The 24,739-nt window shown below is 39.6% G+C and overlaps 1 protein-coding gene across 1 annotated transcript in view; it reads left to right on the top strand.

Annotated features, from left to right (window-relative positions):
- Positions 1-24,739, top strand: part of TTLL6 (tubulin tyrosine ligase like 6) — a 1,150,444-nt gene that overhangs the window by 576,159 nt on the left and 549,546 nt on the right. Inside the window, exon 6 of the mRNA XM_044055332.1 lies at positions 12,237-12,462. Within this exon, the coding sequence (XP_043911267.1) occupies positions 12,237-12,462 (226 nt within the window). The remainder of the gene's footprint in view (positions 1-12,236; positions 12,463-24,739) is intronic.

Below are 24,739 nucleotides of genomic sequence, written 5' to 3'. Positions count from 1 at the left end.
GTCTCTCAATGGACTGTTGGCGATGGCTTGATGGATCGCTACTGTCTCTGCTTCTGCTTGTTCCTCTGGTGGGAAAAAGCCGCTTGTTGTTTTGGCTTTGCCCCTAAAAAATTGGTGTCATTGGACCTAAGATTGTAATGCCCAGTTTTTTTGTTGTTGTTGTTACAAGAGTGGTCTAATAGGTCATAATCTGAGTCAGATGGAGCATTTGAACAATCAACGGGTGGACCCAGAGGACGACCTGCCTGAGCAGAGTTCACATTTGTAGATGGTTCACCATTATTGGGTTGAACGGGTTTGACATTCCTTTTTGGGGGCTGCCAAACTTGTGCTGATGGAGGTTTAGGATAAGCTGTCTCATCCTTGTAAGCCTTCAAGTCTCTGTCAATTTTCCTAGTTTTATTGTTTTTCAGTTTACCAAGGTACTGCTCAATACTAGAAAAAATCCTGTTGTATTCAAAGCCTTGCTGATCAAAAAGTACTCACTAATAATTGTGCCTCATCACTGAAAGGCCGCATGTTACTAGACACTGCAGCCAAAGGTTGAAGCACTTCTCCATTCGGAGCTAACGGTACCTCCGTACCTTTGGCTGCAGTGTCTAGTAACCTGCGGCCTTTCAGTGATGAGGCATGATTATTAGCGAGTGGAGTCATTGGGTCTGATAATTTACAGTCTACAGACCAGTTCAACATTGACTGTGGGCAGAGGAGTATTCCAGCCCTGGAACTACCTATAGTTCTTAACCAGCAGCGTGACACCTCTTCTAACTTTCGTTCGGAGTCTGTGATTCGTGTAAGCGACACAGGGGTTACCCGAATCCCGGACATTAACAACTGGTTGACTGACAACTTCACCTTTTCTACAGCATTAGATCAATTACCTTCAATGACTGGAGTGTACCAAGATGAGCAGGTCAACATTTTTACTAATCTTAAAAACTTTGACAACATTTTAGTGAAATTAAAAAAGACCCAATTAGAGATATCGTACTTTCAAGAATGTTTGAAACTCAAGATAGTTCCCAAAGGCCTTCACCACCATCAATACCCAACTGGTCTGGTAGTCAATTCACAGTTCCATAAGGACCTTCTTGTACTTTTTGATCGGCAAGGCTTTGAGTTACTTAACTTAATGATCAAACATTATGCAAAACTGGTTGAAGCTCTGAGCAGACAAGTGTCAGAACTCGATGAAACTATTAAATTGGACTCAGAGTTTGTTCGCTATAAATATGAATACAACAGGATTTTTTCTAGTATTGAGCAGTACCTTGGTAAACTGAAAAACAATAAAACTAGGAAAATTGACAGAGACTTGAAGGCTTACAAGGATGAGACAGCTTATCCTAAACTTCCATCAGCACAAGTTTGGCAGCCCCCAAAAAGGAATGTCAAACCCGTTCAACCCAATAATGGTGAACCATCTACAAATGTGAACTCTGCTCAGGCAGGTCATCCTCTGGGTCCATCCGTTGATTGTTCTAATGCTCCATCTGACTCAGATTATGACCTATTAGACCACTCTTGTAACAACAACAACAAAAAAACTGGGTATTACAATCTTAGGTCCAACGACGCTAATTTTTTAGGGGCAAAGCCAAAACTACAGGCGGCTTTTTCCCACCAGAGGAACAAGCAGAAGCAGAGACAGTAGCGATCCATCAAGCCATCGCCAACAGTCCATTGAGAGACTGCCTCAAAGTTGACATTGTTACTACACCAGGGTTTACTGATGGGCAATGTGACCCTTGTTTAACAACTGAGACAAATACACATAACATGTCTGCTGTTTGTAATGAAAGTACTGCTAACACTCCTGTTATACTCATAAACAAACATAGTGATTTTAATGTATACAACTTTTCTACTGCAAATATTACACCTGAACTAGTCGAGTTATTGTCTAAAGGGTACACTTACGTACCAGCTCAGAAAGCAGATCTGGTCAAATCAATTATAGACCTAAAATTATACGTTAGGAAGCTTAACTTGAACTTGCTGTTTGGAGGCTCTTGCCCTTTGACAACAATAATTTTAGGATTCCTAGTACCTACAACCCTCCACTCCATCCCCTTTTACAAATCTTTGAACTGGTTTGCGAATTAGACATTTGTCAAAACTTCAACAAAACACCATACCATTCAACATCGAGTGCTTATTTTAATAATAAAAAAGAAATGGAATGCCTTGACTGGATTAAATTTCAGAATATTAGATTCTGTAAACCGGACAAGGGAAGGGGTCTTGTTGTGTTTGATGAAGTTGACTATCAAGATAGGATGTTTAGCCTGTTGGACAGTCCTTCATATTCTACCAGCTCGCGTTCGGAAATAAATAAAGCATACACCACAATCAAAGACCACATTGAGGAAATGTTCATCGAGGGTAGGGTAACACAACACACATACAATTACTTATCAACAACTTACCCTCGTTTCCCGTGCTTGTTTGGTATCCCTAAAATCCACAAGGATGTCCACAACCCACCCATGAGAACACTTGTAGATGGCCGTGGTTCTCCTACCTATCCGTGTGCTAAAATCATTGACAACATTTTACAGAAATACTTGGTCAACTTTCCACAGATCTGCAAAGATTCTTGGTCATTCCTTGGTAAAATTAACAAGTTAGATTTCAACGCAAGGTACAATTTTCTTACTATTGATGTTAAAGATTTGTACACCTGCATTCCCCAAGACATAGCAGTGGACTGGGTAGAACAAGTGCTTAGATCTAATGGTAGTAGTGGGAATGAGTTGGTTCTGGTTCACGAATTGTTGGACCTAGTCTTGTCTTAGCAATTTTTTTACATTTGACAACAACTTTTATTTGCAAAAAACTGGAGTAGCCATGGGCTCCCCCTGTGGGGCCAGTGTTGCCAATCTAGTCATGGCACAATTGGAACACAATCACATGTCCACTAACTGCCCATTTAAAGACCAGGTGATTTTTTACACCTGTTACTTGGACGATATTTTTATCCTCCTGGACGGTGACTTGCCCACGAGTGAAGCGTTAGTGGACTATTTTAATTCAACTACACAGTTTTTGAAATTCACTGCTAGTTTCCATACTGAAGCCATCCCGTAGTTGGACATTTTACTTTCTAAAGACACTAGCTTTCACAAATATACAGCTAATATATATAGGAAAGTAACGTACTGCAACTCATTCTTGCACTACACAAGTTGTCATCCTTTTCATCAGAAGCGGGCGATCGTCAAAGGTCAGCTAGTGAGGGCAGCCCGCATTATCACATTGGATAGTGATTTTGCCAATGAATGTGGACACCTAAGGAATATGTTTTTACACCGGGGTTACCCACATGAAATGTTAGACACTATTATAGAAGAAGTGTCGTCTAAGCGTCGGTGCCATTTTTATAAACCAATCTTGAATAGAGAATTGGTTCTTATGAATGACACTGAATCCTCGAACACAGACTTAGTAAATGTCCACACAAGTAGGCATCCTTCTGAATGTTTTGGTGTCACATTCATAACAACATACAGTCTCAATAGTAGTGACTGTGTTCAGGCACTACGTAAAAATTGGGACTTACTCAAAAAGGACAACACAGTACACCAAAAACTTGGTAACCACCCATTGGTTGTTTATAGAAAGGCAAAAAACCTCAAAGCCCTCCTCGAACGACATGATATTAAAAAAACAATGACAGCTGGCTTGTTTAAATGCCAGGCGTGTAATTTTTGTCAATACATCTTGGAATCCAATAGATTTAAAGTTCACGATTACGAATACAAGTTGAACCTAAGAGCTAACTGTAATTCAAGAATGGTGATCTACTTAGCTATGTGCCAAACCTGTACAGCTTTCTACGTGGTCAAAACAGAACAACGCCTACGTGACCGCATTTATGAACATACTTATGCGATCAGGAAGCAGAAACTTGATAATGCACTAGCAAAACACATTTCAGTTTATCCCAACCATATGTTTACATTTTTGATTATTGACCAGATCACACAGGACTTCAGGGGTGCTCCTCTCCCACTTAAGTTAGAAGAGCGAGAGCTGTTTTGGCAAATTAGACTCAATGCATACAGTTCACCAGGTCTGAATGAGAACTGTTCTTTAAGTAGTGTTCTTAAACTTAGGAGCCTTAATAGGTAGGCTGTGTCAGGTTACCTTCCACACTAGCACGACACAGTTATTCTAATGCTTTTGAGCACCTTGGTTCAGTGACCGTATGTGTATTTTTGCTGAATATTTTTTGCTGAGAATTTGTAGTTTTATCTTGATACTTTACTTATTACCAATTATGTTCAGCACACTTGATGTGCTTCAACATACACAGTTTAGTGCACTAACATAGGTATTTGTATTAACTCAGTTTTACAAACACCAGCGGAGTTTTTATGCACTTGTAATTATTATTTCTTTGCCTCACTAGCTTAGTAGCAGGCTAGATTTACACATTTTTTATAGACAACGCTAGTTGTACTTTTAGTCTGACTATTTGGATTTTTAGCTTTTACTTTAAAAGCAGTTTTTAGTCTAGTTGTGTTTGCAAATAGGGCATGTCTTGTAAGTCAGCTTTCACTTTAATTAGTTAATTGATTTTGTAAGTATTAGCCCAGAGAGTATTTAAGCTGTGACTTTTTGTTTTTCTTGATCTGAAGAAGTTTGTCTATTGGAATAAACGAAAAGCGCTTTATCATTTCGCTCTGTTCTACTGTGTGGTTTCTTCTCTATTTTGTTTTTCAGTGTTTCTAATTATTCAGAAAGGAGAATTATACCTCCAGACTTGTTAATCAGGATAATGACCCAGAGCTCTTTTGTGTCCAATTTACCATTAAGAAAACCACATCTCACATCCTAGCCAACTGTAGGACCTTCCTGTATTACACCCTTGGCCCAGTATTCCTACCTACCTATCTAATATGGAAGCCCTAAGTAATCAATTAAAACTCCATTCTCTTAGGAGACTTCATCTACCCATCATAAAATGGGAAACTTTTACATCCCCATACATGTATGCCCTGAAATTTCTAGACTATATAAATAAAAAAAAAATAAAATAAAAAACTTTACCAGCTAGTCCATAGCCCAATGAGGGGTGACAAATCTTTGACTTGTATCTTATCAATATGAGATAGTTCTGTTCTTCTCCAACTGTAACACCCTCCCTAACCAAATCAGACCATAAATCAGTCACATTTCCCTTAAGACTGAAGCCAGAGGCATTCTGCCAAAGCAAAGCCATTAATGTTGAGTGATAACATGTCAAGATTCAACTCTGTCTTTGTATTTTACCAAATGAAGGGCATATATAACTATTTATCTGTCTATATATGTCATGCGAAATCTGCCAATGCCCTTGGGTTCACCTGCAAGGCTATGAATTTTAGTTTGTGCTTCATGCACTTCTAAATGCTTTGAGAAGCTGTTATATGACATTAACATCAGGCGTGTATCAGTCTTGGAAATCATTTGAGTTCCATGAATAGGAATCTTAACTAGCTAGTCTGCTTTAACATCAGACATAGTTATGAATGAACCCAGGAAAAATGCTTTCTGCATACTAATTTTAGTTTAATTTTTAGAAGCAACCACTTTACCTTGCTGTCCTTGCAAACAATAGCAAAATGTTCCAACTTTTTACATCTGTTAACCTTCTGTCACATGTGGCACACTGCTATGACTCATCATAATAATGGTCACACCTTGTGTCATATGCAGCACACTGCTCTGACTCAGTATGGTAAAGGTCACACCTAGTGCCATGTGCGGCACACTGCTCTGACTCATTATAATAATGGTCACACCTAGTACCATGTGCAGCACACTGCTCTGACTCAGTATGGTAAAGGTCACACCTAGTGCCATGTGCGGCACACTGCTCTGACTCATTATAATAATGGTCACACCTAGTACCATGTGCAGCACACTGCTCTGACTCAGTATGGTAAAGGTCACACCTAGTGCCATGTGCGGCACACTGCTCTGACTCATTATAATAATGGTCACACCTAGTGCCATGTGCGGCACACTGCTCTGACTCAGTATGGTAAAGGTCACATCTAGTGCCATGTGCGTCACACTGCTCTAACTCAGTATGGTAAAGGTCACACCTAGTGCCATGCGCGGCACACTGCTCTGACTCACTATGGTAAAGGTCACACCTAGTGCCATATGGGGCACACTGCTCTGACTCACTATGGTAAAGGTCACACCTAGTGCCATGGGCGGCACACTGCTCTGACTCAGTATGGTAAAGGTCACACCTAGTGCCATGTGCGGCACACTGCTCTGACTCAGTATGGTAAAGGTCACACCTAGTACCATGTGCAGCACACTGCTCTGACTCAGTATGGTAAAGGTCACACCTAGTGCCATGTGGCACACTGCTCTGACTCAGTATGGTAAAGGTCACACCTAGTGCCATGTGCGGCACACTGCTCTGACTCAGTATGGTAAAGGTCACACTTAGTGCCATGTGCGGCACACTGCTCTGACTCAGCATGGTAAAGGTCACACCTAGTGCCATGTGCGGCACACTGCTCTGACTCAGTATGGTAAAGGTCACACCTAGTGCCATGTGTGGCACACTGCTCTGACTCAGTATGGTAACTGTCAGTCCTTGTGCATTCGCCAGCCTTACACTCACTGCTCTTTTCATGATTATTTTTCTTCTTAAAGTTTGAAAACATTTGCCAAGGTAATGAAGATACAAATCAGAACTTTATTTTTTATTTATTTATTTATAGGTTCATAGGTGTTTACTAGGCTAATGACCACAAGGGCCTTTTTAAGCCTAGCCATGCATTTCAAATCTCTGACAAGTTCTGATACCCTTGATAAGTGTAAGCATGGGCCTGGGAGATGAACAATTTACAGGTCACCTGTGTGCATTAGAGACAGGTCCCAAACCAGGGATGCATTTCCAGTTTCCCATCCAGTTGTCTAAGTTGCACTTGAATTGGGTTAGGGAGGAGCTCTGCTTCACATGGATGGGGAGCTTGTTCCATAGATGGGGTAGTTTCTGAGATACATACCTATCTCTCCAGCAAGTCCTGTTTATATCACAGGCAAGATTTACTTCTTTAGAACGGGTAACTCTGGTGCTGTTTATTTTGTGGATATGCAGGATGCCCATTAAAATAGGGTCTGACAGTACCCTGTATGCCAGACATAGACCTCCCTTAAAAAGCCTGTAGGAGACAGAATACAGGGATAAGGCCTTGAGGTGGTCTGCATTGGACATTTTACTTACACCCTGTATTTTTTTCATGAGAAACCTCTGTGGATGTTCCAGTTGTTGGATATGCCTGTTTAGGTACATACCAAAGGGGGCATTGAACTCAATGATAGGTCTGATGAATGCTGAATACAGTGGAACAATGACTTCCTTGGACTTAGATGCCATACCTTTGTTTATAAGTTGTGCAATATAGAATGATTTCCTCAACACTGTAGACACATGATGGTCAAAGGCTAAATTACTGTCTATGTGTTTCTCTAAGTCCCTGACTACTGGGTCAACTCTAAGGAGTGTGTTGTCAATGTGACAGTTACCAAGGATGGATGACTTCCCAAAGGATACTGTTATACATTTCTTTGCATTTAGTTTTAGTGCATGGCTCTGACACTAGTTGCTTGTCTGTGTCAACCCCTCCTGAAGAACATTTGTATCAGTGTGAGATTCAATGACAGCTCCTAATTTGCAACCATCTGCAAATTTAGTCAGCCAGGGAGCACTGACAATGGCCTTGATTTCTGAGAAGTAAATGCCAAAAAGAAGCGGTCCAAGGACTGATCCCTGAGGGACTCCACTTGTGACTGGTCTCTTTGTAGAGGTGAACTCCTCAATTCTAACTGCCTGGGTCCTGTCTGTGAGCCATTTGGTTATCCACTGGGTGACATACAGGTTTGTATCTAACCTCTTGAGTTTGTCAACAATGCCCGAGTGGGTTATTATGTGAAATGCCTTGGCCAGGTCAAGGTAGGCAGTGTGAACAATTTTGCCCTCATCCATTGCTTTGATGACCTTCTCAAAGAAGTCTACCAGACTGAGTAGGCATGATCTGCCCTTGACGAAACCAAAATGGGTTGGGTCCAGTGTCTGGAGGTTTACTATATCTCTGTTGGTCATCTCCATGATAATTCTTTCCATTGCTTTACATGTAATACTAGTGAGACTTATGGGTCTGTAGTTTCCAGGGACTGTAGATGGTCCACCTTTATGCAGAAGGATGACTGTTGCCTTTCTCCATTCATGAGGCATGAAACCTGTTTGGAGGCTACAGTTAAACAGTAATTCCAGAGGCCCTGATAAGTCATGTTTCCTGCTATTTAGAAGGCATCCTGGAATATTATCCGGACCCATTTATGCAGTGCTCTTGGTCTTAGAGAGAACATTAAGGACCTGTTCCTTAGTGATAGTGGGGGGAGTTATATTTGACGATATTTTATTTTATTTTTATTTATTTGATTTGGATTTGTTTACCAGGATGGTCCACTGGGCCAAGAAGTACCCATTTTCAGTGGAGGCCCGGGGAAAAGTGAATATACAATGCATTTGAATAACAAACTCATTTCATTACAATAACAAGTAAATAAAGTTAACAATGTTTCAAATGGAATTCAAATTTTGTTACATTAAGAAGGCAATGCAGCTGTACATACATCTGTCTACTGACAGTACATGTGAATGTAGATTATCATTTAGGGATAGCTTGAAGATGTGGAAGGTGGAAAGGATGGAGGTTGGAATAGTGATAGGAGGGTGAAAGTCAGGTTATAGGTTGTGAGGAATTATCACACAAACTACCATAAGAGCAAAGAGCATAGCTAGTGGGTGGAGACATGATGCTTCAGAGGAATTTTTCAAGATAGCAGCATTACTAATGGATCTTAGTGGAGGAGGGAGAGAGTTCCATAATCTAGCAGTGGAACAGGCGTGGAACAATTGACCAGTGGAGAGGTTAGTTTTTTTACTTCCAAGAGGATTCGATTTTCGGAGCAGAGGGGTATGTTGGGCTGGTATGGTGTAAGTAGAGAAGAGAGCTCAAGGCAGCTAGATGGGCTGAATATTAGGTTGTGGGCAGTTAGCTGTATGTATGTATGTATGTAAGGTGGTGAGGGAGTTCCAGCCAGTCTAGTAGATGAAGAGAGGTGCAGTAGTGAGAGTGTCATCCGTTAGTGATGAACTTGTCAATTTTGTTATACCATGAGTCTAGTTTGGATTTAAGACTGGCCTGTATGTTGGCAAAGAGAGGAGCACTATAAAGAAGAGATGGGAGTAGGTAGGAGAATGTAATGGATAGTTTTGAAGAGCAAGTAAAGAACATTTTGTTCCAGTATAGCATGCCTAGTTTCTGGTGATTTTTTTATGTTGTTTTGTATGTACATGTTGAAATTTAGATGTTCATCTGTAATGACACCTAGAAGTTTAGTCTGTGAGATGACCTCTATGGTAGTGTTATCATGAGAGAGAATGGAGAAAGAGTCTTTGTTTATCATAGTGAACTTTTTAGGGGTGAATAGCATAATTTATTTTTGGTGGGTATAAGGCAAGGTGGTTGTTAGCCATCCATGTTTTGGTGGAGCTAAGAGCTGATTGGGTAAGTTTCAGGAGTTTGGGTGGAGAGTTGGCAGAGCAGATGACAGTGGAATCATCTGCATATTTAGATATTTTCTGAGGGAAGGTTGAGGGGGAGAGAGGGGTAAAGCTGGAGTTGAATTCATCAGCCAAGAGGTTTGCTATGTCTTCTGGCTCAGTATAGGTGGCTCCATTTACAATGAGCTCTGCACACAATTGTGTATTGCCTTTGAGGTTGCAGAAATAGCTAAAGAATGCCTTGTGGTTGCCCTTGGCCTGGGAGGCCAAACTCACCTCAAATTTGGCTTTAAATTTTGTTTGTCCTCTGAGTTGTTTGTTTAGTTTGATGAGAGTGTTTTTATCCTGCTGGGTGCTGCACCTCCTAATTTCTGCCATGATTTTCTTCCTCCTCCTGTTATACAGCCTATTGATTTTGTGATTCCACCAGGATGGCTTGTTTTTTGAGTTATTTTTGTACTTTTTCCTGGTGGGTACAACTCCCTGTATGCAGCTATTAACATGCTTATACAGGGTTTCTGTGAACATTTCTGCATAGTCAGCAGTTCTCTCAGGGTTTATGGTGGCTTGAAATTTTGCCAGGTTCCCACTTAATAGCAGGAGGTTAGCCTTAGAATAGTTCCTGAATATTCCAGGTTTAGCTGAGGGTCCAGGTTTTATTTTTACTTTAAATGAGACCATTTTGTGGTCTGACCATACCAGGGAAGGCATTACAGTAGGTGGTGTGCATCACTCTCCCAGATTAGTAAGGACCAGATACAGTATGGTTGCACCCCTGGTTGGTGTATTGATTATCTGGTCCAGGGAGTTTGTGTTTACAAAATCCAGAAATCTCTCTGCATGTATGTTTGGTGTCGTATAGGATTCCCAGTCAATAGTGGGGTAATTAAAGTCACCTATGAATATGGTATTGGGTTGAATGGTTAGTGTTTCTAATACATTTAAATACATGGTATGGGTTTCCTGGGTCATTGAGGGGGACCTATAGCTTGCAAGGAAGTGGTATTGGATTTTGCCTGTGATGATTTGAACATGGAGCAGCTCAAGTGCATTGTCCTGTTTGACCAGCCTTGAAGTATATTTATCTTTGATGTAAATAAAAGCACCTCCACCTTTAGTCCCTGCCTGTGAAGTAGCTGGCCTAAATGTGTGGAAGGCATTATAACCTAATACTGTTGGTGTGCTTTCAACATCTTTAAACCATGTCTCATGACTGCATAGACGTCAGCATTCCCTAGGGTACAGAAGACATCCCAGCCAAGAAAAGAACTGGAGAATCTCTTGCTGTGAGGCAACAGCACAATTGCTACACCACTGCACCATCCTTTATGTACTACATAGAGTGCTGTAACAAGTAAGTCAAGAAAGAGTGGCAGAACACTTTAAAGTTATTTACCCCATATATATAACCATGCAGATGAGTACAGCAGGCTAACCTAATATTTACACTTATTAGGGTTTATACCTAACACAATGAGGATTCACGAATTGTTAGGCATTCTCTTAGAAGCTCCTGAGTCAGAGTCCAATTGCAGCCATGTTCATATCCCTGCATCTCTTATTTGTTTCTTCAGCAGTCATATTCTTCCTGCATGCTGGACTTTATTTCAGAAAGAGAATGATGCTTATCTTGTTACAAAAGACAGCTGTTTTTGTGTCTCCATGCTTTTAATTAGTTAGAAGGCAATTTCATGATGGAGGACACCTCTCAACGTCTTAGACAAAGCCAGAAATATTGCAGGGGAGGTAAAAGCCCAAAAATGGGGACAGATTTTATATATTACTCCTGTCAACTTAGAAAGTTGCTAGAATAACAGGTTTTGCATTAGTCTGATATTATTTAATTATGTCAATCCTCAATGATTTGCCTGAAAAACACAAATTTTATGAGGAATGGACCAAAAATATGAAGCAAAAATCTGGACATTCTGGAAAAATCTGGGTAGCTGAGAGGTATGATGTAGAGTTTACATTTTAACCTTCAGAGTCCTATCTTAGAAACAGCACCTTTATACTATGACAACAAAAATTATATGAGTCTTATAATTTGTAAAAACATCCTTTAAAAAATATTTCCCTGCCTACCTAATAGTGTAGAGGAATGAGGCAGTATTTTTATTTATTTATTTTTTAACTTGTATTCAAAACTGGATTTAATATTCAATTTTGGATAAAATGGGAAATTTCAAAACATCTGTGGGATTGCAGTCTATGTCTTGGTGGCAAAGACAAGTCATTGTGCCATACATTTTCCATCAAGCGATTGTTGGTAAAAAAAGGAGAAAATGCTTTGGGGTACATTTAAAAGTTGCTGTGGCAGTAGTCAAGAGAAAAACAAATATCATGTGCTTGTTTAAACATGGTATTCCTTAATGGATTTTACCTGCTGCAGACTTGAATGAGATGCTGGACAGTTAATGGTTGTAGCTAACTACTCCTTCACCCTTACCATAAAGTGACATTTTGTGGGCCGATTCTGATGAAAGACATATTCCAGAGAAGGTAAGAACCAGGCATTCTTTATAGGATACATGGTCCAAGGGTCTTCTTTTGCTGACAAGTTCTGCAAAGATATACAAGCCATATTAAATGTTGAGACTTCAAAAAGAAAGGGAATGTTACTGTAAAGATGATTTGTTTCCTTCCCTTGCAGGAAGCTTTCAACTTTCAATAATTACATGGAGGCCACTGGTTATGACACCAAGACAATGTGGGAAAGCATTCAAGATGTCATCATTAAAGTTTTGATTGCCGCCCATCCAGTACTGAAGCATAATTACTCCACCTGCTTCCCCAACCATGTGACCGGCAGTGCCTGCTTTGAGATTCTAGGCTTTGACATCCTGTTGGATCGTAAACTCAAACCCTGGATACTGGAGGTAAGCAGCATTCCATTTTGCACTGTACAATGGAATTGTACCCATTTATGTCTTTGGCACACTTATTACTATTTGGATATTCAGCTGCATAGAGTAGATTTTGTTTCCTGATAATAAGTACATTTTTCATTCTGCACTTGGATCTGAGTAATTCTTTTTCCATTTTGTAAATTAATCAGATCTAGTGAAAGTGAAGGGTTGGAAGAAGAAGACAAGACAGACTTAACCAAGGCAAAGCAAAGGGGCAGCCTGCTATTGCAACTTTTCCATCCAAGTAAAAGAGAAAGGAAGCTGTATAAAAAGTGATTTTTCACAGCAGGATCAGTTCTGATGCAATTCATCAAGGATGAAAGTGCTTAACTTTTTAAGTTTCTAATGTTATATTAAATTGATATCTTTTACATCATTACAGTTGTTCAGTCTGGTTACTAGCTTTATTTTACAACTGCAAAGAATCATTTGGGTTATTCTTAATAATCAACACAAAATAAAAAATGATAAAGTAATAACGTACAGCAGCTGTCACCAAACTATCAAGAGGCACAAACAAGTAGTAAAAAAAACTTTTTTAATATCTGATCTTTAGTGCTTCTGTCCCTCTAATCACAGGACTTCATCAGAACAAAAACAGCACACTGAAACAAGCTTTTCAAAAATAACTCATCACATACATTTGATTCATCCAATCAGTATTGTTATCTTGTTCAAAAGTTAAATAGGCTATTGTCTCTCTTAAAGAAAGATTGTCACTAACAAACAGTAGAACCAAAAAGTAAATCACATCAGAGTGAAACACAATAAATTCTTTTGCCATCCTCTCATCATTTTAATACATTTTACAAGAACAACATGAACATCAACTAGCATATGGTTTAAGTTTTAAGGTACTAGCTATAGATGTGGATTCATTAAGTCTTGGATGGTTATAGGCATTCAGTTTGATTTGCCAGGTCAGCTCCATATATTCAAGTAAATATTTTCAGGGACCTCCCCTTGGAGTTTTTCAATTTCATCTAATACCATAAAAAGAAAAAAAATGTGTAGGGTAATTCTGCATATGTTTGTATAAAGCATTTTTGCAGTTTTTGTGTTTAATATCGTACATATGCTCATATATACGTTCTCTAAGTTTTCTCTCGGTTTTCCTTACTTAAAGCAAGAACATACTTGACATAAGGCTGTGTACACTAACCCCATTGAGTTGCAGTTACAAGTGGGTTTTTTATCAAAACTGTATTGACCACCACAAATTCCTCTAAACAATGTGTTTGCACTGCAGACAAGAACTGCATTTAAATGTACCATGACTTTTGCTGGAATAAGTGTGGTTAGAATACTCATTAATTTCTAACAAGTTCTTAATAGTCTTTACCATCCTACAACTATATGGGACTCGAGTCCAACTTTGTCAGTAATGTTCCCACACTTAAAAAAAAAATCCACTTTCTTTCCAGTATGTTCTTGATATCATAAATGTCAACACTGAAAGTCGTGACCATAGAGTCTGTATAGGACTTGTTGACACATTGATTTCTTGGTCCCTCGCCAGTGGGCAATAAATTTCCTTCTCTTTCTTTAAAGCAGCTTCCTTCCGTACCTCTAGAATAAGGTCACTGGGGTATCCTCTCATTAAAAATATTTTAGACCGTTTGTCACATTCTGTTAAAATGTATCAACTTCCAAAACCATTCTGGCTAAATGTACAGACTGTCAATTTACAATCCCCTTCTGGTGGAGAGGGTGACAGCTAGTGTAAAATAAAACTAAGTTTGAATAGATTGGTTTTCTATAAATGTTAGTCACAAATATGCCTGACATACTGTTCTTAAACACTTCGATATCTAAGTAGTTAATACTATCAATTTCAATAGTATAAATTTCAAAAAAGAAGTGGATGAAGTAATTTAATTAATAAATTCATCAATCTTATTTCAAGACTCTCTCCAAGTAAGAAATATACTGTCCAAAAAACAAGTGTACATGGACCAGGAATTTTGTATTTCATCTCTTAAAATATACTTTTTCTCTTTATTGAATCATAACTATATTGGTGGCGCAGTGGTGCAGCAGTTGGGCGGCGCAGTGGTGCAGCGGTTAATGCTGTTGCCTCACAGCAAGAGGTTCTCTGGTTCGATTCTCGGCTGTGGTGCCTTAATTGCGAAGTTTGCATGTTCTCCCTGCGTTCACGTGGGTTTCCTCCGGGTACTCCAGTTTCCTCCCACATTCTAAAGACATGCTTCTGGAGCATTTCTCCCTGGGCCACCGCTGAAAACAGGATCTGTGGAACCTAGTTGGACTTTCCCGGTCAACAAATGTTAAATAAAAAATAAATAAATAAAAAAACGAAGCACACACAGCTCCCGTTGCCATAGCCTTCAGTTGTAAAAAATATTGCCCTTTAAAAAAAGTTGTTTTCCAAACTATTTCCATAAGTAAGGTAAGGGTGTTAATTTTGGAAGGTGAAAAAGAAGTTGATTCAACTAAGAATTATTGGAACCATTCAACACCCACGTCATGGGGAATAACCTTGAATAATTTAGTGACATCAATTTTAAGAAATATTGACTCTTTCAAATGCATCACTGAGAAAGTCCCATGAATCTTTACACAGGTGGGTAAAAAGTTCCAAAATATGTTTAAGTTTAATATCAATATATTTGGCAATGGGGTATATTTCTGATCTGCCCGCATTAACAGTAGGTCTTAAAGGGGGGATCCTCCACACTTTTATGAATTTTGGGGATCCTGAAAATTAAAGAAACTGAAAGGTATTGTGCATTAAGGAACACCTCACTTATAATTTGTCCTTCGTCCACTAAGTCATTAAGTAAAAAGTTAATCTTGGACTAAGAAACAGTGAGACAGTTAAGAGAAGATTCCTCATATGTGTCATTGTGCAGTATCAGATTAATTTTGTTAGTGTAGTCATTACTTGACATAACCACACCACCTCCTAGTTTATGGAATCCGATCACCCTAATGTCCCTTTTGAATATAAATTCCTTAACAAACACCTTTCCTTAAAGGTTATATTGAAATCAGTGTTGTTTTTCCTGTTGTTTGACAGGTTTTAAAATCATACTTAAACATTTTTTTCAAATTGTAAAAGAGAAGGGTGTAAGGGGTTAAATAAATGCTTTCTGTACAAATTGTTACGAATGTCATCATTTTTGTCCAGTCTAAAAATATCAATTTAAAATTGTTTCCTGATACAGAGGTTTAAATACCAAAATCCAAGACAAGACAAACCAAGAATTAACACACTGGAAGGAAAAGTACAGGACACAGTAGAGTGATAGTCAAATAAAAGAGCGTTTTACTCAACCATTTAGCACTTTAGTCCATGGTACTTTTGACCTCATCAGAATCATTCTACCATGGATGAAAGCACTAAATGGTTGAGTAAAATGCTATGTTATTATCCCTCCACTGTTTCCTGTGCATTCCCTTCCTTATATAGAGCTTTAAGTCAATCATGGTGTTCTCAATGTGTGACCTGGTTGTCAGTGCAAAAGTAAAACCTTTCTGCAGTAAATTAACATATTCCAGTCCAAATGTTTCTCATTATAATTGTACATTTTAAAATGACCATTCGTGTTAGATACAATGATAGATAAGTTAGAAGTAGAATAATTTATTTTGGAAACAGTAGTCAATATCTAGGGAACATGCCAGTGCCTGCTCCTCCTGTTCGAGTTCCTGTGTTTCATGCTCATATACATTGGTGAATGATGCAATTTCATCCCCCGGTTCATTTGAGTTTGATTGTTGTAATCTAAAATCCCTTGAAAACATTTCAATGGCAGTTATTCTAAAGGGGGAAATTCATCAAACTGACAACACGTTCACGTGGGTGTTCAGTCTTAAAGTCTGTAAAAACAGAGTTATTTTTCCTAAACAGTTTAAGGTAGGCTTGTCATTTAAGTAGTCAAGGTGGTACCTTTCCATTTTTTTCTCTTTTGTCTACATCCAAAAAAAACATTTTTGTATTGCATCTCAAAACTAGAAAATAGTAAGTCATTTGTAATTATTTGATCAAGTTGTAATTTTACTTACAAACTGTCTGATGTCCATTGGTTATGCTTAAACAAAACTTCTATTAATTTGCAGCCATGGTGGTTGAATAATGAAGTAAGTTCCTTATGTAATTCTGAGCTGTTAACTAATGATTTTTCCAACTTCAAAGGCCTTTAGAAACTTTCCTTAATTTTGCTACATTCAATAAAATAGTTATTTGCAGTTTTATTAACTTCTTTTCAAAAGAGTATTCTAACCACACTTATTCCAACAAAAGTCATGGTACATTTAGGTTCATAGGTTCATAGGTTCATACTAGGCTATCTGCCCTAGGGCATTTATAAGCCTAGCCAGAATGTGTTTGGCTTTCGCCACCCATTTTAAATTTATTTTGCTATGCCCTTTTTCGAGGTTAGTATGCTGTGCCTCTGTCTAACAGTGACACAGAATTGATACCCGGGGTAAACCTACGATCTCCCATCCACTCATCAAGATTCCTCTTGAAGAGAGTCAATCAGGGACTCTGCCTAACCTGGACTGGGATTTTATTCCAGAGTGAAGGGAGCCTCTGGGTTATGAATCTTTCCCTCCAGCATGTCCTATTTATTTCAGTGCTGAGGTTCAAGTCTCTCGAGCGAGTAGCTTGATGGGATTTGGATTTTCTGAGGTGCAGCCTGTCCATTAATTCCGGGTTGGACATGGCTTTATACATCAGGCACAGATCGCCTCTGAACAGGCGGTATGCCACTGAGTAGAGCTGGAGTTTCTTTAAGGCAGCATATGGCATCTGTTTGAGCCCTTTGATCCTCTTGGTGAGGTACTTTTGGGGTCTTTCCAGTTGCTGCAGGTGTCTGGTAAGGTACATCCCAAAAGGGGCATTGTACTCAATTATGGGCCTGATGAGGGATGAGTAAAGAGGCACGATGACCTCCCCTGATCTAGATGTGAATCCCTTCATGATTAGGTGGGCTATATAAAATGTTTTTCTAACCACTTTGGCCACGTGGTTGTCAAATGAGAGATTGCTATCAACTTGGGTCCCCAGGTCCCTAATTACTTCTTCTGTACTTAATGGATTACCACCTATGTGGTAATTTGTGGGCACTTTGTTTTTGCCAAAGGATGACTATACACTTTTGGCATTTAGCTTGAGGCCATGGCTCTGGCACCAGTTGTCTGTTTCTATGAGGCCCTTTTGGAGGATGCTTGTGTCGGCTGGAGAGTCGATTATGGTGCCCAGTTTGCAGTCATCTGCGAACTTGGTCAGCCACAGTCCTTCCGTGTTGGCCTGTACCTCCGAGAAATATATACCAAACAAGAGAGGTCCCAGGACTGAGCCTTGTGGGACACCACTTGTAACTGGTTTGGAGTCTGACATGGCTCCAGCAATTCTAACCATGTGGGTTCTGTCCTTGAGCCAGTTTGCAATCCATCTAGTGACATAGGGGTTTATATTTAAGCTGGTGAGCTTATCTATAATGCCCGAGTAGGGTATTGTATCGAAGGCTTTTGCGAGGTCCAGGTAGGCTGTGTGGACCACCTTCCCCTCGTCAATGGCCTTGGTGACTGTTTCAAAGAAATCAACCAGGTTTAAGAGGCAGGATCTACCCTTAACAAAGCCGAACTGGGTAGGATCCACTGTTTGTAGGTCCCCAATATCTTTATTTATGAGGTCCATGATGATCCTTTCCATACCTTTGCAGACCAAGCTAGTCAGGCTTATGGGGCGATAGTTTCCAGGATCCATTGAGGCACCATCTTTATGGAGAGGGACCACTGTTGCTGTACGCCACTCTTTGGGCACATATCCTGTAGTAAGGCTGAGATTGTACAGTAGTTTTATGTTTGGGTTTAGCTCTTCTTGGAGTTCATGTAGGACGGGACACCATCTGGTCCCATTGATGCTGTGTTTTTTGCTTTGGAGAGGGCGGTTCTTACCTGAGCATCTGAGATGTCAGGGGGGCAGCACTCTGCTAGGATAGATATTTGCCCTTTTGGTGGGGAGGTGGGGGAGAAGTTTGCACTGAACCTGTCAGCTAGGATGTTGGCAATGTCTGTGGGTTTGGTGTATTTTTTGTCATTTTGGACTAATTCTGAGCATATCTGGCAATTACCACCCAGGTTCCTAACATAATTAAAGAAAGCCTTGTGATTATCCTTAGTGTCCTGTGCAATTTTTCTCTCGAAGCTGGCCTTAGACAATTTTATGTGTGCCCGTAGTTTTTTGCTAATACTGATCAGTGATGCCTTCCCTTTTTGGGATTTTGCTCTATCATTTAGTAGCTTCCTCCTTCTATTGTATAGTTTGTTTATGGCTGGGGTCCACCAGACAGGACGTCTGCCTTTGGAGGATTGGGTCTTGGTTTTATTTGGGATCGCATGATCCATGCATTCCTGAAGGTGTTCATAGAATGCGTTTATAAAGGATTCTGCGGTCTGGCCATATTTTCCACAGGCCCGGGGGCTTCTAAGGATTCCACCTCAGTTTTGAGGAGTGTGAAATTTGCTTTAGAGAAGTTTTTCACTGTGGTTTTCTGGGCAGGGGGTGGGGTCGGCTTGTGAATATCCAGTGAGATTAGTTTATGGTCTGATCTTACCAGTGAGGGATACACTTCTGGTCTGGAGCATAGAGTCCCCATGTTGGTGATGATCAGGTCCAGTATGTTTTCCCCTCTTGTGGGAGTGGTAACAAGTTGTTCCATAGCATTTGAGTTTATAAATTCTAGGAACCTTTGGGCTAGGGTGTTGGAGCTAGAGTAATGCTCCCAGTCTATGTTTGGGTTGTTGAAGTCGCCCAATATAATGGTGTTTGGAGAGACCTTCATATTTTCCAGTGTTCTCAGGAAGGCCAAGTGGGGTTCCTGGGTTTGGGAGGGTGGTCTGTAGCAGGCTATAAACTGGAAGGCAGTTTTACCCACTGTTAGTTGCACATGGATATTCTCTGATGCTTCGTGCTTTGCCACCAACCTGGAGGTGTGGGTATCTTTGATGAATATCGATACCCCTCCTTTTGTGGTTCGGTCCAAGTTTTGGGGCGAAAAGCATGGTATGAGGTATAACCTGGTAGTGCTGGGGTGCTCTCGGGAGCCCTGAACCAGGTTTCTGTTACTGCACAGATATCGATGTTCTCCATGCTAAGGAGAGTTTTGAGTGCATGCATCTTGAGGTTTAGACTTCTGGCGTTGAGTAGCATTACTCTTAGTTTCTTATCCCTTGCGATACCTATGGAGGTGGGTTTGTCTTTTGAGCCTTGCCTAAAAAAGGCACTATGGGGGTAGCAAGAGCCTTTGCCAATATCTGAAAGCCCAGGGGTGACAGGTGCAAGCCGTCCCTAGCGAAGCATCGTGGCTTGTCGAGCATATCATCCCAAGCTGACAGGCATTGGATCCCCTTTGAATGACACCAGTACTTAAGCTAATTGTTGAAATTGATCATCTTGTCTTCATATTGTGGCATCATTCTTGGTGAGGGTAAGATGCTACTCAAGGTCAGGGTCATACCGGCCTAGGCTACATGCTCAGAGAGCTCCTTTATGTCTCTTTTCATGTAGTCCAGGGAGGTACGTCTCAGGTCATTCACACCAGCATCGGCAATGACTGAGTCATATTTGTACTTGCCTTGGAGTGATCTGAGTGCTTGTGTTATGTGGCGGATCCTAGCGCCCGACAGGCTGCTCACCATGACCCTCTCCTTGTTCAGCCTGGTGAGCGGGACGTCAGTGTGCCTGATGATAGAGTCACCTATTACAAGTGTATCAGGTGTGTTGTTTAGTCTTAAGGGCTGTGACTGTTTGGCACACTAGCTTTGTGAAATATGTGTTGCACGTGTTTTGTTTTGGGGTAGCGGCTGCTTGGATGTCTGCTTTGGAGGTCTCTGCTGCTTTGGCAGATCTTTATTTAGAGCCTCTGAGTATGTTTTTGTGTGATTATGAGTTTGGTTTGCTGTCGTGGTAGGTCTATGTGAGACTGGAATTGTAGTGAGTGTGGTTTCCTTCTCCTGACTGGTTTTGCCAGTACTGAGTTGAGAGAGCTTAGCCTCCAGTTTGGCTATATGGTTGCATCTCTCACATGTGTTGGAATTTGTTGGGAGGAGGAGAGGGTTGTCTGTGTACATGAGGCAGTTGTAACATTGCCTCAAGATTCCCAGATTCACCAACTGGACCGGAGAGGAGATTGACAACTGACCTTTGGACATGCTAGAATAATATTGGGAATTCCTTAATAATTGAAAACCAGGGCCACTGGGGAGTGAGGGTGTAGTGCTTTAATTTTTAGTGCTGTCTTATATAATTGCTTTAGTGAGCAAGTGCCAGGTAACTTAAGTGCAATGTGTTACAGGTAACTTAAATGCAAAAACGACAAACAGTAACTTTCTTTCAAGTGAAACAAGGAAATAGCGGGAGACTTAAACCTTGACACGGCTATTAATAGGACGTGCTGGAGGGATAGATTCATCACCCAAAGACTCCCTATGCTGTGGAATAAAATCCCGGTATATGTGAGGCAGAGCACCTCGCTGGCCTTGTTCAAGAGAAATCTTGACCAATGGATGGGAGATCGCAGATATATCCCAGGGATTACCTCAGTGTCACTGCTCGACAGAGGCACAGCAAAATAATGTGTATAGTTCCCCATACTAAAGGGGTGAAACTATGGGCTAGGCTTGTAAATGCCCTCGGGCAGATAGCCTAGTATGAACCTATGAACCTATGAACCTATAAGTACAGTAAGCAATGCAGATATCACCAGTGATCCACAGAAGCACTGAGAAGCCGCGTATTAGGTGGAATTAGCATTCCAGGGAAATAACAAGCAAACAAACAACAAGCATATAAACAGAGCTAGATTCAGCAGGCCTGGATCTAGTCTATGCTACAGCAAACAAGATGTACCAATTTCAGTAAGATACAGTTCAAATATTCAGGCACTATAAACCTTTAACCAGAAATTCCCAGCTCAGAAGGGCAGAGTCCAGCCTCTTCTCTCACAAGAGTGCAGACCACAAACCTTCTTAATGTAAAATAACTGGCCTGAAACCCAAGTGCTTAAACCAGAACTAATACACTTTAAGAATAACAGACACTGGGCTCTCAATCAGCAGTTCCCAACTTGGAAGGATGAAAGCTACCTGTCCTGCCACCACAGTGCATGCCACAAACCTTCCTAATGTAAAACAACTGGTCTGAAGCCCAAGTGCTTAATCCAAAAGACTTAGAATGATAGCTACACTTTAATCAAGTTACTACCAAGCAGTAATAAATACAATTGAATACTTTAGAGAATGCCTGGATTAGTGTTCAAGTTACACAAACAAAGCTAGATCCAGCAGGCCCGAATCCAGTCTAAGGCACAGTAAACAAGGCGCACCAACTTCAGTAAGAAGCAGTTCGGATATGCATGCACTATAAGCCTTCAACCAGAAATTCCCAGCTCAGAAGGGCAGAGTCTAGCCTCTTCTCCCACAAGAGTGCAGACCACGAACCCTCTTAATGTAAAATAACTGGCATGAAAGCCCAAGTGCTTAAACCAGAATTAATACAGATAAAGGTACTTAAATTCTCTTATATGTCCAGTTGAATATAGCAAGTTCTTAGCCGGGCAAAGCTGAGGTTTTTAAGCAGAAAATATTTCACACTGTACCACTTAAATAGGCAAGGACAGGAAATCAAAGAATGTGACTACCCCCATACCTGTAATTACTAGCAAATAACAAAATTCAGCAAACACTGATTAACTTCCAGTTCAGCTAATATTCCTTCCACACAGTTAAAATCAATTTAAATACTGTATTTTTTGAAATAAAAAGAGCAGATAAAGGTACTTAAATTATCTTATACGTCCAGTTGAATATGGCAAGTTCTTAGCAGGCCAAAGTTGAGGTTTTTAAGCAGAAAATATTTCACACTGTACCACTTAAATAAGCAAGGACAGGAAATCAAAGAATGTGACTACCCCCACACCTGTAATTACTAGCAAATAACAAAATTCAGCAAACACTGACTAACTTTCAGTTCAGCTAATATTCCTTCCACACAGTTAAAATCAATTTAAATACTGTATTTTTTTGAAAAAAAAAGAGCAGATGAAGGTACTTAAATTCTTTTATACATCCAGTTGAATATAGCAAGTTCTTAGCCGGCCAAAGCTGAGGTTTTTAAGCAGAAAATATTTCACACTGTACCACTTAAATAGGCAAGGACAGGAAATCAAAGAATGTGACTACCCCCACACCTGTAGTTACTAGCAAATAACAAAATTCAGCAAACACTGACAAACTTCCAGTTCAGCTAATATTCCTTCCACACAGTTAAAATCAATTTAAATACTGTATTTTTTGAAAAAAAGAGCAGATAAAGGTACTTAAATACTCTTATACGTCCAGTTGAATATAGCAAGTTCTTAGCCAAAGCTGAGGTTTTTAAGCAGAAAATATTTCACACTGTACCACTTAAATAGGCAAGGACAGGAAATCAAAGAATGTGACTACCCCCACACCTGTAATTACTAGCAAATAACAAAATTCAGCAAACACTGACTAACTTCCAGTTCAGCTAATATTCCTTCCACACAGTTAAAATCAATTTAAATACTGTATTTTTTTGAAATAAAAGAGCAGATAAAGGTACTTAAATTCTCTTATACGTCCAGTTGAATATAGCAAGTTCTTAGCCGGCCAAAGCTGAGGTTTTTAAGCAGAAAATATTTCACACTGTACCACTTGAATAGGCAAGGACAGGAAATCAAAGAATGTGACTACCCCCACACCTGTAATTACTAGCAAATAACAAAATTCAGCAAACACTGACTAACTTCCAGTTCAGCTAATATTCCTTCCACACAGTTAAAATCAATTTAAATACTGTATTTTTAAAAGAGCAGATAAAGGTACTTAAATTATCTTATACGTCCAGTTGAATATAGCAAGTTCTTACCAAAGCTGAGGTTTTAAGCAGAAAATATTTCACACTGTACCACTTAAATAGGCAAGGACAGGAAATCAAAGAATGTGACTACCCCCACACCTGTAATTACTAGCAAATAACAAAATTCAACAAACACTGACTAACTTCCAGTTCAGCTAATATTCCTTCCACACAGTTAAAATCAATTTAAATATTGTATTTTTGAAAAAGAGCAGATAAAGGTACTTAAATTCTCTTATCGTCCAGTTGAATATAGCAAGTTCTTAGCCGCCAAAGCTGAGGTTTTAAGCAGAAAATATTTCACACTGTACCACTTAAATAGGCAAGGACAGGAAATCAAAGAATGTGACTACCCCACACCTGTAATTACTAGAAAATAACAAAATTCAGCAAACACTGACTAACTTCCAGTTCAGCTAATATTCCTTCCACACAGTTAAATCAATTTAAATACTGTATTTTTGAAAAAAAGAGCAGATAAAGGTACTTAAATTATCTTATACTTCCAGTTGAATATAGCAAGTTCTTAGCCGGCCAAAGCTGAGGTTTTTAAGCAGAAAATATTTCACACTGTACCACTTAAATAGCTAAGGACAGGAAATCAAAGAATGTGACTACCCCCACACCTGTAATTACTAGCATATAACAAAATTCAGCAAACACTGACTAACTTCCAGTCCAGCTAATATTCCTTCCACACAGTTAAATCAATTTAAATACTGTATTTTTTTGAAAAAAAAGAGCAGATAAAGGTACTTAAATTCTCTTATACGTCCAGTTGAATATAGCAAGTTCTTAGCCGGGGCAAAGCTTTTAAGCAGAAAATATTTCACACTGTACCACTTAAATAGGCAAGGACAGGAAATCAAAGAATGTGACTACCCCCACACCTGTAATTACTAGCAAATAACAAAATTCAGCAAACACTGACTAACTTCCAGTTCAGCTAATATTCCTTCCACACAGTTAAAATCAATTTAAATGCTGTATTTTTTTTATTAATTTAAATGTGACTCTTGTCTTTAGTGCAGACAGACACATATTTTGGAGGAATTTGTGATGGTCAATAAAACTTTGATAAAAACCCTCACTCATTGTAAATGCAACTCAATGGAGTTAGTGTACATAGTTTTATGCCAAGTATGTTCTTGGTTTTATGTAGTGAAAACTGAGAGAAGACTTAGAGAACGTATATATGAGCATAAGTATGATGTTATCTATTTATTTATATTGATTTATTATAGGATCATAGGAAGTTACTAGGCTACTGGCCTTGAGGCCCTTATAAGCCTAGCCAAGAGTTTAGCCCATGTATAAACAAATCAGCACTCGATGCCC

The sequence above is a fragment of the Protopterus annectens genome, chromosome 13.part0 (assembly GCF_019279795.1).
Source record: "Protopterus annectens isolate FY-2018-M chromosome 13.part0, PAN1.0, whole genome shotgun sequence".
Lineage (NCBI taxonomy): Eukaryota > Metazoa > Chordata > Ceratodontiformes > Protopteridae > Protopterus > Protopterus annectens.
Note: the sequence above shows the minus strand (reverse complement) of the source record. Positions and strands in the feature narration are given on the sequence as shown.